Source organism: Entelurus aequoreus, linkage group LG17 (assembly GCF_033978785.1).
Source record: "Entelurus aequoreus isolate RoL-2023_Sb linkage group LG17, RoL_Eaeq_v1.1, whole genome shotgun sequence".
NCBI classification, from domain to species: Eukaryota; Metazoa; Chordata; class Actinopteri; order Syngnathiformes; family Syngnathidae; genus Entelurus; species Entelurus aequoreus.
The window spans coordinates 13,603,562-13,620,806 of record NC_084747.1 but is presented as its reverse complement, the minus strand read 5'-3'; the positions used below and the strand labels follow the sequence as shown (position 1 = coordinate 13,620,806).

Here is a 17,245-nt window from a genome sequence, read left to right as displayed (position 1 = left end):
TACTGAACACATATTTAGTATCATTTTTATTGAGGCGGATGAGATTCGAGCAGTAATTAGCTATAGCTAAGGTAAGCATAAACTATCACTCCATGCTTGATGGAAAACCTCAAGTTTAGTCGCACGCCATTTGCGTTCTAGCTTTGTACATGATAGTTTAAGAGCTCTAGTTTCTTCTGTAAACCAGGGGTACGCCTTTTAGGGGTCTTTTTTAGCTTTAGCGGTGCTATACTATCAATGGTGTCGCGCAGGGCGTCGTTAAAGTTGTTAGTGAGGTTATCGATAGAGCCCACATAATTTGGGAATGGTGCCATTACCGAAGGCAGTAGGCAAGCAAGAGTCATAGTTGTGACACCATTAATTTTGCACCTGCTAAAGCAGTGGTTATTAGTAGCTTGTTGACAATGAGTCAGAACTTCGAATTTTGTAAGAAAGTGATCGGACAATTCTTTAGTGTACGGGAGCATCATAACTTGGGAGGTGGTGACACCCCGGTCAAGGACTCCATCTATCGTATTACCGTTGTTATGCGTGGGTTAATTTATTATTTGTGTAAGACCATAGCTATCAATTATAGTCTGGAGCGCCACACACAGAGGGTCTGATGGGGTATTCAAATGGATATTAAAATCCCCTCATTATAATTATATTATCTGCGTGCATCACTAGATAAGCGACAAACTCTGAAAATTCACTGATAAAGTGCGAATAGGGCCCAGGGGGGCGGTAGATAACAGCTAGGTAGAGAGGTAGTGGCGTGACATACCCCATAGTAAGCACCTAAAATGATTTATATTTATTACTTAGGTTAGGGGTAAGGTTAAGGTTTTAATTGTATATTAGTGCGACCCCTCCACCCCTTTTAAGGGGACGGGCAATATAAGCATTCGTATAATTAGGAGGAGATGCCTCGTTAAGAGGGGAAAATATATATAACCGGGTTATAAGGCGCACTGTCGACTTTTGAGGGGAAAAAAAGGTTTTCAAGTGCGCCTTACAGTCCGGAAAATACGGTAATAACGTTTTGGGAAACAATGATCTGATGTTTAAAAAGCCCATATTATAGGTAGTGGACTGTTTTGAGGAATTTTTGTTAATGTTATCCATAGTAGTGATATTATTAATGTTATGTTTGTTTTGTGTAGTGCGCCTTAAATAATTTGAATAGTATATTATTGATATGATGGGGATTTTCAGATTGTTTGCTTGGTGATGCGATAGATTGAACGCGTCATTATTTGCCACCTCAGTAGAATGCATGTTCACATCTGGTACAGTCACTACAGAAAAAACATTGCGAGTTGTGTATAAATCTACGAGAAATGCTATGTGTGCAGGAATTTTCCAGCCTGGCGCGGGTTAGTTCTAGCTTAACCGACTCCTTACTCAGTGTAACAGACACTGTAATTGCCTTTTAGTCAGGTGTGACTTAACCAGTAATCTATGTTCCTAGATAGAGTGATGGCGCCTTCCCGGTTAGGGTGAAGGCCGTCCCTCATCAGCAAGCCCGGTTTCCCCCAGAAAGACGGCCAATTATCAATGAACGTTCTCTACAAAAACAAGCCAGCCACTTGTTAAGCGAGACTAATCTGCTATACCTCTCATCATTGCCTCTCGCAGGCAGGAGGCCAGAGACAAGTACTCGATACCTGGACATCTTTCTAGCGAGATTACAAGTCCTAGCTATGTTCCTCTTTGTAATCTCTGACTGGCTCATCCTAGTGTCATTGGAGCCAACGTGTACAACTTGTCACGGTTGGGGTGCAGCTTGCTGCGGGTCGTTCTCCCGGAAATGCAGACTGGACAACTCCGTAGGAAAGCGTGCAGGTAGGAGATGATTTATTTGTCATAAATCATACACATTACAAAAGACAGGAACGAAACAAAAGGAAAGCGTGCCGTTCGCACGAGAAGCTAAAGAACAAAAACTTACTAGCACAGGAATCATCGAACTCGGAAACCAGAATACCAACGTATCTTGTTGTGAATGCAAATAATGAAGCCACCACGAGTGACCGGAAAAGGCAGGCTTAAATAGAGTCTCTGATGAGCAAAAGGCGCGCGTAAAAGGCAGGTGAAAATCATAAGTAACCATGGTGACTAAACTCAGGAGGTGCATAAACAGGAACTAAAAGGAGTCAAAAACAAACCGATAACACCAAACATGATCTGGACCACGAATCATGACACAACTATGTTTGCGTAGCTATAGTGGTGCAATTGGCCTGTCGTACAAGTTTACTCGGCCTGCTGCGAGTTAGCTCTCTAAGATTAGCTTCAATGTGAGGTGCTCTGACTTTGGGAATACACTTAATTATGGCTGGTTTGCTAAGCTGTTTGTTTCGGGTGATGGAGACCCCTATGACTAAGAGTGCCCGTTAGCCTGGGGTGAAGGAATAGCTAAAGGGCTAAATCTATTATGCGTCTCAACCGGTTCACATTTGCTTATAGGCCGCTTAGGGCTGCTACAAACTGGGCTAGTCAGCTCGCTACAGCTAATGCTAGTGTCCACCGCGTCTAAAGTTACGAAATTACTCTGCTCTAGTTGGCGGACAAGGTCCTCTAGTAGGGCCAACCTATCCATGAGAACGGTGCACCAAGAGCAGGGAGCCATACTCATGTTGTTTCTTTCACCGAGTCTAGTTCTTGCTGTCTTCGGTGGTCGTAACGTGTGGCAGCAGGTTCCTACAGACCGTCACCGCGCTCAAGCTTACAGCACCTGGTATTCCCAGGCAGTCTCCCATCCAAGTACTAACCAGGCCTGACTCTGCTTAACTTCCGAGAACGAGATTGGGCGTGCTCAAGGTAGTAATGCTGTAAGTCATTAGTTGACTGCTAATTGGGCAGTTTTAACTGCGCTAATATTTGGCATCAAACTAAGCAGCTGTGTGTGCATCTACGTATCTACATGTGCACAGCAGGGGAGCTGGTTAACTTATGAGAGTAGTATGTGTGTTTGTGAGAATGTCAACGTGTTGTCTGAGTGACGTCAGTGAGTGAGCGGGCGAGTAAAGAGAGAGCAGCAGGACAGGTGTAACAACTACATTATACCTGTCACTATTTAAACTCCTTGTGCAGATCTGAATGCTTATTATTTAAATGTTGACCTAAGTCTGAAGCAAAGGTGGTAATACTAATCACCACATTTGGCGAGGCGTGTTTTAAAGCAGCTGTTGTGAGAGTAGTGTATGTGTGTGTGCACCTTTAAGAGTGGCAGTATGTGGGGTGAGTGACGTGAGTAAGTGAGTGGGCGAGTAAGGAGAGGTAGTGGTAGCATGATCTGGAGTGTTAATAGCATGGTGGTTGTTTGGTTGTGCCCTGTGGAAATAATAAATAAAGTGAGCAAGTTGTAACTAATCGATGGCCTCGTCTTTCCGACCAAAGAGCGGAGCTTTATGGACCCAGTGTTACCCCCGACAAAACATGGGCCCTGGAGGGAACGTCTCCCCTGCGCTCCTTGACCACGGTCTGGGAGCCCACAAACAGGAAAGGTGTAAAGCAACCCTTGCAGAGCGGCGGCTCCGTGTTTAAAGTGTCACCTTTATTGTTAGTTTAGAAGCCCAAATACCTCCATATTGCACTTCACGCACCCTCTTTATTAACCAGTAGAATTGTCCTTTGTTGCCTTTCTTCCTCTCCACCATGTTATTGCTTGTATGCACTTTGTGTGTGCGTTTTGACACACTCAACATCATGCGCCTCGGCTCTGTAGTCACCGCCACACAGCGACATTCAGATGAAAGAACGGTACCGGTACTTTTCAAAGGTGGTATAGTACTGATATCAATTGATTAGTACCACAATTCTTTATTAGTAGCAGTATACTGTACAACCCTACTACACACACATACAGTACATAGAAGAAAGTGTGTTTTTGTTGTTTGTGTCTTGCAGACGACCAGCAGCTGATCGGTAATCCAGAAGAAGTTTCCCCTCAGTTAGGGGGGAGCTCCACTTTGAAGCAGGAGACTCCACAACCACCCTGCATTAAAAAGGAAGAGGAGGAACTCTGCATCACTCAGGAGGGAGAGTGTCTTCTAGGACGAGAGGAAGCTGATTACACCAAGTTTCCACTGAGTATTCTCTCTGTGAAGACTGAAGATGATGAAGAGAAACCACAAGTAGACAACCTCTTAGCTCCACTATCAGATAGTGAGGCTGAAGACGAGGTTGAAGAACCTTTGAGCAGCGATACAGACTGTGAAGGTGATATGAGGACTCACACTGACAACAAACACTCTGAATGCTCTTCAAAGAAGAGAGGTAAAACATCTTTGAGCTGCTCGGTTTGTGCTAAAAGTTTTACTACAAAGAGCCATTTGACTCGACACGTGAGAACACACACAGGAGAAAGGCCATTTAGGTGTTCAGTTTGTGGCAAAACCTTTTCTCGAAATACCATTTTGACTAAACACATACGAACACACACAAGAGAAAAACCATTTAATTGTTCAATTTGTGGCAAAAGCTTTTTTAATAATTGCATTTTGACTAAACACATGAGAACACACACGGGTGAAAAACCATTTAATTGTTCAGTTTGTGGCAAAAGCTTTTCTCGAAATAGCCATGTGACTCAACACATGAGAACACACACAGGTGAAAAAACATTGAATTGTTCAGTTTGTGGCAAAAGCTTTTCTCAAAATGTCAATTTGACTAAACACATGAGAACACACACAGGTGAAAAACCATTTAATTGTTCAGTTTGTCGCAAACGTTTTTCTCAAAATAGCCATGTGACTGAACACATGAAAACACACACAGGTGAAAAAACATTTAATTGTTCAGTTTGTGGTAAAAGCTTTTCTCGAAATTACAGTTTAACTGAACACATGAGAACACACAGGTGAAAAACCATTTAATTGTTCAGTTTGTGGTAAAAGATTTTCTCTAAATTGCAGTTTGACTGATCACATGAGAACACACGCAGGAGGAAAACCATTTAATTGTTCAGTTTGTGGCAAAAGCTTTTCTCAAAATAGCAATTTGACTCAACACATGAGAACACACAGGTGGAAAACCATTTAATTGTTCAGTTTGTGGCGAAAGTTTATCTCAAAATTGCCGTTTGACGCGACACATGAGAACACACAAAGGTGAAAAGACATACATTTTCAGTTTGTGGCAAAAGCTTTTTTAAAAATTTCCATTTGACTCAACACATGAGAACACACACAGGTAAAAAAACATTTAATTGTTCAGTTTGTGGCAAAAGTTTTTCTCAAAATTGTTGTTTGACGTGACACATGAGAACACACACAGGTGAAAAACCATATCAATGTTCAGTTTGTGGCAAAAGCTTTTCTCAAAATAGCTGTTTGTGTTGACACATGAGAACACACACAGGTGGAAAAACATTTAATTGTTCAGTTTGTGGTGAAAGTTTTTCTCAAAATTGCCGTTTAAAGACCTGCTGAAAAGTATTGTTTTTATTTAAACGGGGATAGCAGATCCATTCTATGTGTCATACTTGATCATTTCGCGATAGTGACATATTTTTGCTGAAAGGATTTAGTAGAGAACATCGACGATAAAGTTTGCAACTTTTGGTCGCTGATAAAAAAAGCCTTGCCTGTACCGGAAGTAGCGTGACGTCGCAGGTTGAAAGGCTCCTCACATTTCCCCATTGTTTACACCAGCAGCGAGAGCGATTCGGACCGAGAAAGCGACGATTACCCCATTTATTTGAGCGAGGATGAAAGATTCGTGGATGAGGAACGTGAGAGTGAAGGACTAGAGTGCAGTGCAGGACGCATCTTTTTTCGCTCTGACCGTAACTTAGGTACAAGCTGGCTCATTGGATTTCACACTTTCTCCTTTTTCTATTGTGGATCACGGATTTGTATTTTAAACCACCTCGGATACTATATCCTCTTGAAAATGAGAGTCGAGAATGCGAAATGGACATTCACAGTGACTTTTATCTCCACGACAATACATCGGTAAAGCACTTTAGCTACGGGGCTAACGTGATAGCATCGGGCTTAACTGCATATAGAAACAAAAGAAATAAGCCCCTGACTGGAAGGATAGACAGAAGATCAACAATACTATTAAACCATGGACCTGTAAATACACGGTTAATGCTTTCCAGCCAATGCTGTTGCTAACGACACCATTGAAGCTAACTTAGCAACGGGACCTCACAGAGCTATGCTAAAAACATTAGCTATCCACCTACGCCAGCCAGCCCTCATTTGCTCATCAACACCCGTGCTCACCTGCGTTCCAGCGATCGACGGTGCGACGAAGGACTTCACCCGATCACCGATGCGGTCGGCAGCTAGCGTCGGATAGCGCGTCTGCTATCCACCTCAAAGTCCTCCTGGTTGTGTTGCTGTAGTCCGCCGCTAATACACCGATCCCACCTACAACTTTCTTCTTTGCAGTCTTCATTGTTCATTAAACAAATTGCAAAAGATTCACCAACACAGATGTCCAGAATACTGTGGAATTTTGAGGTGAAAACAGAGCTGTTTGTATTGGATTCAAAGGCGTCCGAATACTTCCGTTTCAACGATTGACGTCACGCGCATACGTCATCATACATAGACCGGGAGTTTAGCGGGATATTTAAAATTGCACTTTATAAGTTAACCCGGCCGTATTGGCATGTGTTGCAATGTTAAGATTTCATCATTGATATATGAACTATCAGACTGCGTGGTCGGTAGTAGTGGCTTTCAGTAGGCCTTTAAAGCGACACTTGAGAATACACACAGGTGAAAAACCATATAAATGTTCAGTTTGTGGCAAAAGCTTTTCTCAAAATTGCCATTTGTCTCAACACATGAGAACACTCACAGGTGAAAAAAAATGTAATTGTTCAGTTTGTGGTAGAATATTTTCTCTAAATTGCAATATGACTCAACACATGAGAACACACAAAGGTGATAAAACATTTAACTGTTCGATTTGTGGTGAAAACTTTTCTATAAAGAACCGTTTGACTATACACATGAGAACACACGCTGGAGAAAAACCATTTAGTTGTTCAGTGTGCTGTAAAAGGTTCGCACATAAAGCAGACGCAGTAAAACACATAAGAACACACAAGGGAAAATAACCAAATAGCTGTTTAGATTGTGGTATGTTGCTCATATGTGGTGACATCCACCCTACCCAGGACCTCCTCACTGCTTCTTTCACAAATATCTGAGGTATTCATACAAACTTGGATTATTTGAAGCATGATCTTATCCACTCATGACCCTATGTCTTCTCTGTATCTGAAACCTTCCTGAACAGTAAGATAGATGATGCTTCAAGTGCTTGGTTACTCCTTCTTCAGTCCAGGGACCTGGGGCCTCATGTGTCAAGTTTGTGCACGCTCAAAAACCTGCACTACACCCTTTTTCACGGCCAAGTTGAGATGTATCAAAACTGACGTTGACGCATAAGTGATGCTGGGTAACTGTTTGCATAACCAACTGCCAACTTTTACTCCTCAGACTGATTGATGTGCAAATCAGAGACATATGAACAATTAACCCCCAACACCCACAACCCAACCCCCACCTCCCTCGACATTCGGGCATAACAGGTTCAATCCGGCCCGCGGGATGAGTTTGCAAAGTGTAAAATTCAGCTGCATTTTTTAATTAAAGAAACTGCTGTTCTAATTGTGTCCACTGGATGTCACAATAGCAATTCTGTTAGGCAAGCAAATAGTTTATACCGGGGCGAGCAAGTATACCAAGCAAGAGGTACACGGTAAAGCGGGGCTGTGACTCCTCCCCCTCCACCCAACGTAAAAGAGGAGTAAAATAAGCAATCAGTAACCCCACTTAAAATGCAGCATGAGACACTGCACACTGATATAGTTCTGTGAAAATGATTGTCTTCTGTGCAAATGTAAAGAAAGTGAACAGTGTGTGATTTACTGCAATACTGTCAGTCTTTTAACTTTTTATTTGTGCTTTGTTGAAATTGTTCACACATTGCACTGCTTTTATTTTTCTATCAATACACATTATGTCTAGAAGACAGGAAGTAACTCAACACTCTTGAATAGTTTCTACCTCAGTTTGTTGAGTTAGCACAGGATTAATATGTGGAAATGACAAATGAGGTAGTTGACACATAGAATAGTTTTTATTCATGCTTTATTTTGTTTGTTGTTCAATCTTAAATGGGTTGTGACTTAAAGTTGACTAGAAACACTGAGATTAAAGGCCTACTGAAAGCCACTACTACCGACCACGCAGTCTGATAGTTTATATATCAATGATGAAATCTTAACATTGCAACACATGCCAATACGGCCGGGTTAACTTATAAAGTGCAATTTTAAATTTCCCGCCAAACTTCCGGTTGAAAAAGCCTTTGGAGGATGACGTATGCGCGTGACGTAGCCCGGGGAACAGAGGTATGCCTTCCCCATTGAATACAATACAAAAAAGCTCTGTTTTCATTTCATAATTCCACAGTATTCTGGACATCTGTGTTGGTGAATCTTTTGCAATTTGTTTAATGAACAATGGAGGCTGCAAAGAAGAAAGTTGAAGGTGGGATCGGTGTATTAGCGGCTGGCTGTAGCAACACAACAAGGACTACGCACTTGGATAGCAGACGCGCTAGCCGATGCTAGCCGCCCACCGGCCACCGCACGGATGATCGGGTGAAGTCCTTCGTCGCGCCGTCGATCGCTGGAACGCAGGTGAGCACGGGTGTTGATGAGCAGAGCAGATGAGGGCTGGCTGGCGTAGGTGGAGCGCTAATGTTTTTAGCATAGCTCTGTGAGGTCCGGTTGCTAAGTTGCTAAGTTAGCCTTAGCGTCGTTAGCAACAGCATTGTTAAGCTTTGCCAGGCTGAGATCTATTAACCGTGTAGTTACATGTACATGGTTTAATAGTATTGTTGATCTTCTGTCTATCCTTCCAGTCAGGGATTTATTTATTTTGTTTCTATCTGCATTTGAGACAGATGCTATCACGTTAGCTCATGCTAAAGAGCTTTGTCGATGTATTGTCGTGGAGATAAAAGTCACTGTGAATGTCCATTTCGCGTTCTCGACTCTCATTTTCAAGAGGATATAGTATCCGAGGTGGTTTAAAATACAAATCCGTGATCCACAATAGAAAAAGGAGAGAGTGTGGAATCCAATGAGCCAGCTTGTACCTAAGTTACGGTCAGAGCGAAAAAAAAAAGTATGTATTTCACTGCATTCTAGTCCGTCACTCTAACGTTCCTCATCCACGAATCTTTCATCCTCGCTCAAATTAATGGGGTAATCGTCGCTTTCTCGGTCCGAATAGCTCTAACTGCGTTGAAAACAATAGGAAAATATGAGGGAGTGAACAACTGACAGCGTCACGCTACTTCCGGTAGGGGCAAGGCTTTTTTTTAATCAGAGACCAAAAGTTGCGAACTTTATCGACGTTGTTCTATACTAAATCCTTTCAGCAAAAATATGGCAATATCGCAAAATGATCAAGTATGACACATAGAATGGATCTGCTATCCCCGTTTAAATAAAAAAAAATAATTTCAGTAGGCCTTTAAATCTAAATTAATTGTGTTCTTTAAGGTTTTTTTGAAAATGCACCACTTTTTTTCCCTCTAACTTGAATTGTTTTGTCAAGAGGATTATTTGTGATATGTACATTTTCAGAATGTGCTTGTTCTACTTTGGGCCAAAATAAAACAAAACAATCTGAAGTTGTCATAGTCGTATTTTTAAGTTATCATGCCATGATTTTACCCGTCCCGCCCACGTGGAAATAGATTTTCCTCCATGCGGCCCCTGAGCTAAAATGAGTTTGACACCCCTGCTGTAATGTGACTCATGTGAGCAGGTTACTGTATAAACACATTTTGTTATAAGTTATAAAAATGTGTTCAGTTCTCAGAGACACATCAATGTCAGGCTGACAATCGCTCTTCCGCTTTCTCCAAACACGAGAACAAAGCAGCTCCTACTGACTTGTGATTGGTCAGACCGTGCCCATCTTAATCACATGGCTAATTTCAATATAATAAATTGCGATTGTTTATATAAGTTAAGATTGTGTTATGATGTTTGTAATGGGGAAAGACGTTCATGTGTCTTGTTTTCGTTTCTTGTGTTTAAAATGTATGATTTTTTTCTTCAATGTTTGCCCTTTTTCTGGTTTGAACAACAGCCATGGAAAAAGTCTGTGAACGTGCTTGTATATATATATATATATATATATATATATATATATATATATATATATATATATATATATATATATATATATATATTATTTTTAATTTTTTTTTTTTTGCTTTTTTTTTTTTTCAAAGAGTAGTTGTCGATTATTTGATGTTAGATACTTTTGCCAACCATTGTTTTAAAACAAGATTAAATTGCCTTTATTTTGAAAAAAACTGCTGTGGAGTAGGAAACGGAAGTTGCTGGCTTCTAGCGCATGCGCAAATGTATTTGAAACGAAGCAAAAAGACGAAGACCGCATGCTATGGTTGTTCGGAGATTCTTCGAATTCACGATCTTAAAGTCATATGATTCACAGCAAATATAGCAACAAATATCTCAATTGGTATTTTCGAAACGTGCATTGAGTTTGGAGCGATATCTGAAGTGAAGATTGAAGACGTGATAGAAGATGGACGACTACTGCTATGCTAAGATGGCGACGTCCGCTAAAAGAGAACATGAAAGAGAATCAGCGCCACCAACTTCCAGCAAATCACCAACGGACATAAAGACGAAAGATGAAGGTGAGTGACTTGAAGTTTTGTCATTTGAAAACTATTTCAAGCCCTAAAAGTCGAAATGAGCCGCCTTGTTGAAGAATGTAAAGAAAGAGCCGCCATGATTGTTAGCTTGAAGAAGGCAGTGGAGTTCACATCAGAGGAGATGAAAGAATGCAAAAGTCAAATGAAGAAAGTGGAAGAGCAAAACAAGCGCTTGTGTAAAGAAAATAATGATGTGAAAGAAGAGATGTTGGGGAAGAGTAAAAGATGTGAAGAGAAGACTGGACCACATGTTTTTTTTGTTTTTTTTTGATTGATTGATTGACACTTTTATCAGTAGATTCCACAGTACAGTACATATTCCGTACAATTGACCACTAAATGGTAGCACCCGAATAAGTTTGTCCACTTGTTTAAGTTTAAGTCCACTTTAAGGCCTACTGAAAGCCACTACTAGCGACCACGCAGTCTGATAGTTTATATATCAATGATGAAATCTTAACATTGCAACACATGCCAATACGGCCGGGTTAACTTATAAAGTGCACTTTTAAAGGCCTACTGAAATGACATTTTTTTATTTAAACGGGGATAGCAGATCCATTCTATGTGTCATACTTGATCATTTTGCGATATTGCCATATTTTTGCTGAAAGGATTTAGTAGAGAACAAGGTCGATAAAGTTCGCAACTTTTGGTCTCTGATAAAAAAAACCTTGCCCCTACCGGAAGTAGCGTGACGTTGTCAGTTGTTCACTTCCTCATATTTTCCTATTGTTTTCAACGCAGTGAGAGCTATTCGGACCGAGAAAGCGACGATTACCCCATTAATTTGAGCGAGGATGAAAGATTTGTGGATGAGGAACGTGAGAGTGAAGGACTAGAGTGCAGTGCAGGACGCATCTTTTTTCGCTCTGACCGTAATTTAGGTACAAGCTGGCTCATTGGATTCCACACTCTCTCCTTTTTCAATTGTGGATCACGGATTTGTATTTTAAACCACCTCGGATACTATATCCTCTTGAAAATGAGAGTCAAGAACGTGAAATGGACATTCACAGTGACTTTTATCTCCATGACAATACGTCGACGAAGCTCTTTAGCATGAGCTAACGTGATAGCATCTGTCTCAAATGCAGATAGAAACAAAATAAATAAATCCCTGACTGGTAGGATAGACAGAAGATCAACAATACTATTAAACCATGTACATGTAACTACACGGTTAATAATTCTCAGCCTGGCAAAGCTTAACAATGCTGTTGCTAACGACGCTAAGGCTAACTTAACAACTTAGCAACCGGACCTCACAGAGCTATGATAAAAACATTAGCGCTCTACCTACGCCAGCCAGCCCTCATCTGCTCATCAACACCCGTGCTCACCTGCGTTCCAGCGATCGACGGCGCGACGAAGGACTTCACCCCAACACAGATGTGGTCTGCGGCTAGCATCGGCTAGCGCGTCTGCTATCCAAGTAAGTAGTCCTTGTTGTGTTGCTACAGCCAGCCGCTAATACACCGATCCCACCTTCAACTTTCTTCTTTGCAGCCTCCATTGTTCATTAAACAAATTGCAAAAGATTCACCAACACAGATGTCCAGAATACTTTGGAATTATGAAATGAAAACAGAGCTTTTTTGTATTGTATTCAATGGGGAAGGCATACCTCTGTTCCCCGGGCTACGTCACGCGCATACGTCATCCTCCAAAGGCTTTTTCAACCGGAAGTGTCGCGGGAAATTTAAAATTGCACTTTATAAGTTAACCCGGCCGTATTGGCATGTGTTGCAATGTTAAGATTTCATCATTGATATATAAACTATCAGACTGCGTGGTCGGTAGTAGTGGCTTTCAGTAGGCCTTTAAATTTCCCGGGAAACTTCCGCTTGAAAACGTCTATGTATGATGACGTTTGCGCGTGACGTCAATGGTTGAAGCGGAAGTATTGGGACACATTGCATCCCAATACAAACAGCTCTGTTTTCATCTCAAAATTCCACAGTATTCTGGACATCTGTGTTGGTGAATCTTTTGCAATTTGTTCAATTAACAATGGAGACTGCAAAGAAGAAAGTTGTAGGTGGGATCGGTGTATTAGCGGCTGGCTGTAGCAACACAACCAGGAGGACTTTGAGTTGGATAGCAGACGCGCTATCCGACGCTAGCCGCCGACCGCATCGATGATCGGGTGAAGTCCTTCGTCACGCTGTCGATCGCTGGAACGCAGGTGAGCACAGGTGCAGATGAGGGCTGGCGTAGGTAGATAGCTAATGTTTTTAGCACAGCTCTGTCGAGGTCCCGTAGCTAAGTTAGCTTCAATGGCGTCGTTAGCAACAGCATTGCTAGGCTTCGCCAGGCGGTACAGCATTAACCGTGTGGTTACTGGTCCAGAGTTTGGTAGTATTGTTGATCTTCTGTCTATCCTTCCAGTCAGGGGCTTATTTCTTTTGTTTCTATCTGCATTTAAGCACGATGCTATCACGTTAGCTCCGTAGCTAAAGTGCTTCGCCGATGTACTGTCGTGGAGATAAAAGTCACTGTGAATGTCCATTTCGCGTTCTCGACTCTCATTTTCAAGAGGATATAGTATCCGAGGTGGTTTAAAATACAAATCCGTGATCCACAATAAAAATAGGAGAGAGTGTGGAATCCAATGAGCCCTTGTACCTAAGTTACGGTCAGAGCGAAAAAAGATACGTCCTGCACTGCATTCTAGTCCTTCACTCTCACGTTCCTCATCCACGAATCTTTCATCCTCGCTCAAATTAATGGGGTAATCGTCGCTTTCTCGGTCCGAATCTCTCTCGCTGCTGGTGTAAACAATGGGGAAATGTGAGGAGCCCTTCAACCTGCGACGTCACGCTACTTCCGGTACAGGCAAGGCTTTTTTTTATCAGCGAGCAAAAGTTGCGAACTTTATTGTCGATGTTCTCTACTAAATCCTTTCAGCAAAAATAAGGCAATATCGCGAAATGATCAAGTATGACACATAGAATGGATCTGCTATCCCCGTTTAAATAAAAACAATATTTCAGTAGGCCTCTAAACGGCAATTTTGAGGGGTCAGGTTTGGTTGTTATCATCACTTCAGTCATCAACAATTGAGAACAGAGAAATGGACATTGAAACAGTGTAGGTCTGACTTGAGAGAGAGAGAGAGAGAGAGAGAGAGAGAGATCGATCTACATTTGATTATTAACAATCCGGGGATGGTGTTAGTTTAGGGTTGAAGTTGCTTGGAGGTGTTGTTTTAGTGCGGTTTTGAATATCACATGCAGAGGATTGGAGGTAATAAAGAACAAGAAAATACAAAATGTATGCTTTGTTCAAACACTAATGATAAAATAAGATAGCTGGTAGTGTTTTTGTTATACTGTAAAGTTCAAATTTGAATGACAATAAAAAAAAGTAAGTTACAAACATCTGAGCCTCTTTAAATATTTGTATTTATTTCTAGTTCTTATCTTCTTGTTTTTCTAAAAAAGTTGTACTGAATTCCTTTGGTGGTGCTATGGTATGATATGTTTTAATAACAGATAGTTTATGTTAAAAATGTGCCTGAAATTAAACAAAGCCCCAAATTCGAAAATACAACTTTCACTAAGGGTGTGACACGAATATTCAAGAAACGGAATTCAGAAAATTTTAAACAGAAAACCTGAATTAGATTAGTTTTTCATATTGCTATAGTCATTTTAATTTATTGTTACTATGATTTTTATTTTACGTGTTATTTATTTGTTACTAATGTATATCTGGTTGTTCTTTAAGATTATATTTAAAATTGACTTTTGGTGCTACTACTTTTACGTTTTCAAATTACTAAATAATTTAGTTATTTATCGTGATTCCAAAATCCCTCAAAATAATCGTTATTATTATGTTTTGCCATAATTGTCCAGCCCTAGACGAGGTATTGGAAAGGACTTCATGATAATCTATGTATCGCGGTACTTGAGTCACGATACAATAGTCTATTGTAATATTGTGACATGGAGTTTTACTGCCATTTTTACGAAATTCAAAAAACTACTTAAAATTAATATTGTATAAATGTATACTTGATGACAGTTATTATTTATTGGACAAACTGTGTCAAAAACAAAGTAAATAAAATGATCATTGCAGTTGTACAGAAAGTGGATCACATTTCTTGCATTTAATATCTAAAAAAGTTATCTACTTCTTAACTACAGACTTCTTTCAGATAGATATTATCCACCATCTAAAGTCTATAATATCATCAAAAGGTTCAGAGAACCTGGAGAAATCACTGCACGTAACATTAAATGCCCATGACCTTGGATCCTTCAGGCGGTATTGCATCAAAAACTGACATCAGTGTGTAAAGGATATCACCACATGGGCTCAGGAACACTTCAGAAAACCACTGTCAGTAACTACAGTTGTAAGTGCAAGTTAAAACTCTACTATGCACCGCAAAAGCCATTTATCAACAACACCCAGAAACGCCGCCGGCTTCGCTGGGCCCGAGCTCATCTAAGATGGACTGATACAAAGTGTAAAAGTGTTCTGACGAGTCCACATTTCAAATTGGTTTTGGAAACTGTGGACGTTGAACAAAGAGGAAAAGAACCATCCGGACTGTTCTAGGTGCAAAGTGTGAAAGGCAGCATCTGTGATGGTATGGGGGTGTATTAGTGCCCATGACATGGGTAACTTACACATCTATGAAGGCACCATTAATGCTGAAAGGTACATACAGCTTTTGGAGCAACATAGGTTGCCATCCAAGCAACGTTATCATGGACGCCCCTGCTTATTTCGGCCAGACGATGCCAAGCCACGTGTTACAACAGCGTGGCTTTGTAGTAAAAGAGTGTGGGTACTAGGCTGGCCTGCCTGTAGTCCAGACCTGTCTCCCATTGAAAATGTGTGGCGCATTATGAAGCCTAAAATACCACAACGGAGACCCCCGGACTGTTGAACAACTTAAGCTGTACATCAAGCAAGAATGGGAAAGAATTCCACTTCAAAAATGTGTCTCCTCAGTTCCCAAACCTTTACTGAGTGTTGTTAAAAGGAAAGGCCATGTAACACAGTGGTAAAAATGCCCCTGTGACAAGTTTTTTGTAATGTGTTGCTGCCATTAAATTCTGATTTAATGAATATTTGCAAAAAAAAAAATTGTTTCTCAGTTCGGACGTTAAATATCTTGTCTTTGCAGTCTATTCAAATGAATATAAGTTGAAAAGGATTAGCAAATCATTGTATTCTTTTTTTATTTACCATTTACACAACGTGACAACTTCACTGGTATGTGTGTTTGTGAGAATGTCAACGTGTTGTCTGAGTGACGTCAGTGAGTGAGCGGGCGAGTAAAGAGAGAGCAGCAGGACAGGTGTAACAACTACATTATACCTGTCACTATTTAAACTCCTTGTGCAGATCTGAATGCTTATTATTTAAATGTTGACCTAAGTCTGAAGCAAAGGTGGTAATACTAATCACCACATTTGGCAAGGCGTGTTTTAAAGCAGCTGTTGTGAGAGTAGCGTATGTGTGTGTGCACCTTTAAGAGTGGCAGTATGTGGGGTGAGTAAGATTAGATTAGATTAGATTTGATAGTACTTTATTGATCCCCGAGGGGAAATTCGATTTTCAGCACAATCCCATTCAAGATCAGACAAAACAATTACAGGGAGACAGAAAAAGAATCGCTGATGGGTCAGCCAGAAAGTCCAGTGTCCCTTTCCAAAAAAAAAGGTGAGAAACAGGTATATGTAGGGGGTGGGGGGAGTAAAAAAATATTCAGTCAAAGGCTGGACTGCAGGGCGGATGTCCAGACTGAGGCCAAGGAAAAAATCTCATAGCCATAGCACACATAAAGGCGTTAATCCATAAAATTTGCGACAGAGGGGGGGGTGAGGGGCCATGAAGGCCAGTCGCTGCTCCGTCCATCGCCCCAAGGGAAATAAGCAGTGGCAGAGGTGTGTGTGTGTGTGTGTGTGTGTGTGTGTGTGTGTGTGTGTGTGTGTGTGTGTGTGTGTGTGTGTGTGTGTGTGTGTGTGTGTGTGTGTGTGTGTGTGTGTGTGTGTGTGTGTGTGTGTGTGTGTGTGTGTGTGTGTGTGTGTGTGTGTGTGTGTGTGTGCCCATTGTTCAGGGTGAGTTGTTGTTGTTGTGTCTATAGGCCCGGAGTCGCTCTGCAGGCAGTGCAAGCAAAGTTCAACTCCCAGGTGTTGTTGAGGAGGTCAGAGTGTCCCTCGCTGAGGTGTCCTTCAGGGATGTTTCCCAACAGCCTTTCTTCTGTTTTTGAGCAGTGTCAAGGACATGCGAGGGAGTCAAATCGTAGATTAGGAATGTTGTTTTCAAAGCAAGCAGAGATTTTCATGGCCTGTCTTCTCTAAGCGTCCATGCCAGCTCTCAATCCAATTTTTTCCAATCCAGCAAGCCTCTCTATGATGTGATCCATCTTGCCATTTAGTTCAGAAATCGCCACAGTCTGTGATCCCACAGCTTGACCCATGCCTTCCATTGTGACGGACAGCCATTGTAAGTGAGTGGGCGAGTAAGGAGAGTTAGTGGTAGCATGTGCAGG

At 41.3% G+C, this 17,245-nt stretch overlaps 2 protein-coding genes and 1 pseudogene across 3 annotated transcripts in view; 2 read left to right on the top strand and 1 right to left on the bottom strand.

The window, feature by feature from the left end:
* LOC133632067 (zinc finger protein OZF-like) overlaps positions 1-4,909 on the top strand; it is a 14,285-nt gene extending 9,376 nt beyond the window's left edge. The window contains exon 4 of the mRNA XM_062024306.1: positions 4,905-4,909. Within this exon, the coding sequence (XP_061880290.1) occupies positions 4,905-4,909 (5 nt within the window). The remainder of the gene's footprint in view (positions 1-4,904) is intronic.
* LOC133632490 (zinc finger protein 37-like) overlaps positions 1-17,245 on the top strand; it is a 44,882-nt gene that overhangs the window by 16,355 nt on the left and 11,282 nt on the right. Inside the window, exon 1 of one of the 2 annotated variants that reach the window (XM_062024940.1) lies at positions 10,424-10,707. The exons of the other annotated variant lie outside the window; for it this stretch is intronic. Coding sequence (XP_061880924.1) covers positions 10,593-10,707 — 115 coding nt within the window. The 5' untranslated portion in view covers positions 10,424-10,592. Of the gene's footprint in view, positions 1-10,423; positions 10,708-17,245 lie in introns of those variants that run through there. 2 annotated transcript variants of the gene reach the window in all.
* Positions 2,708-2,822, bottom strand: LOC133633005 (5S ribosomal RNA; annotated as a pseudogene).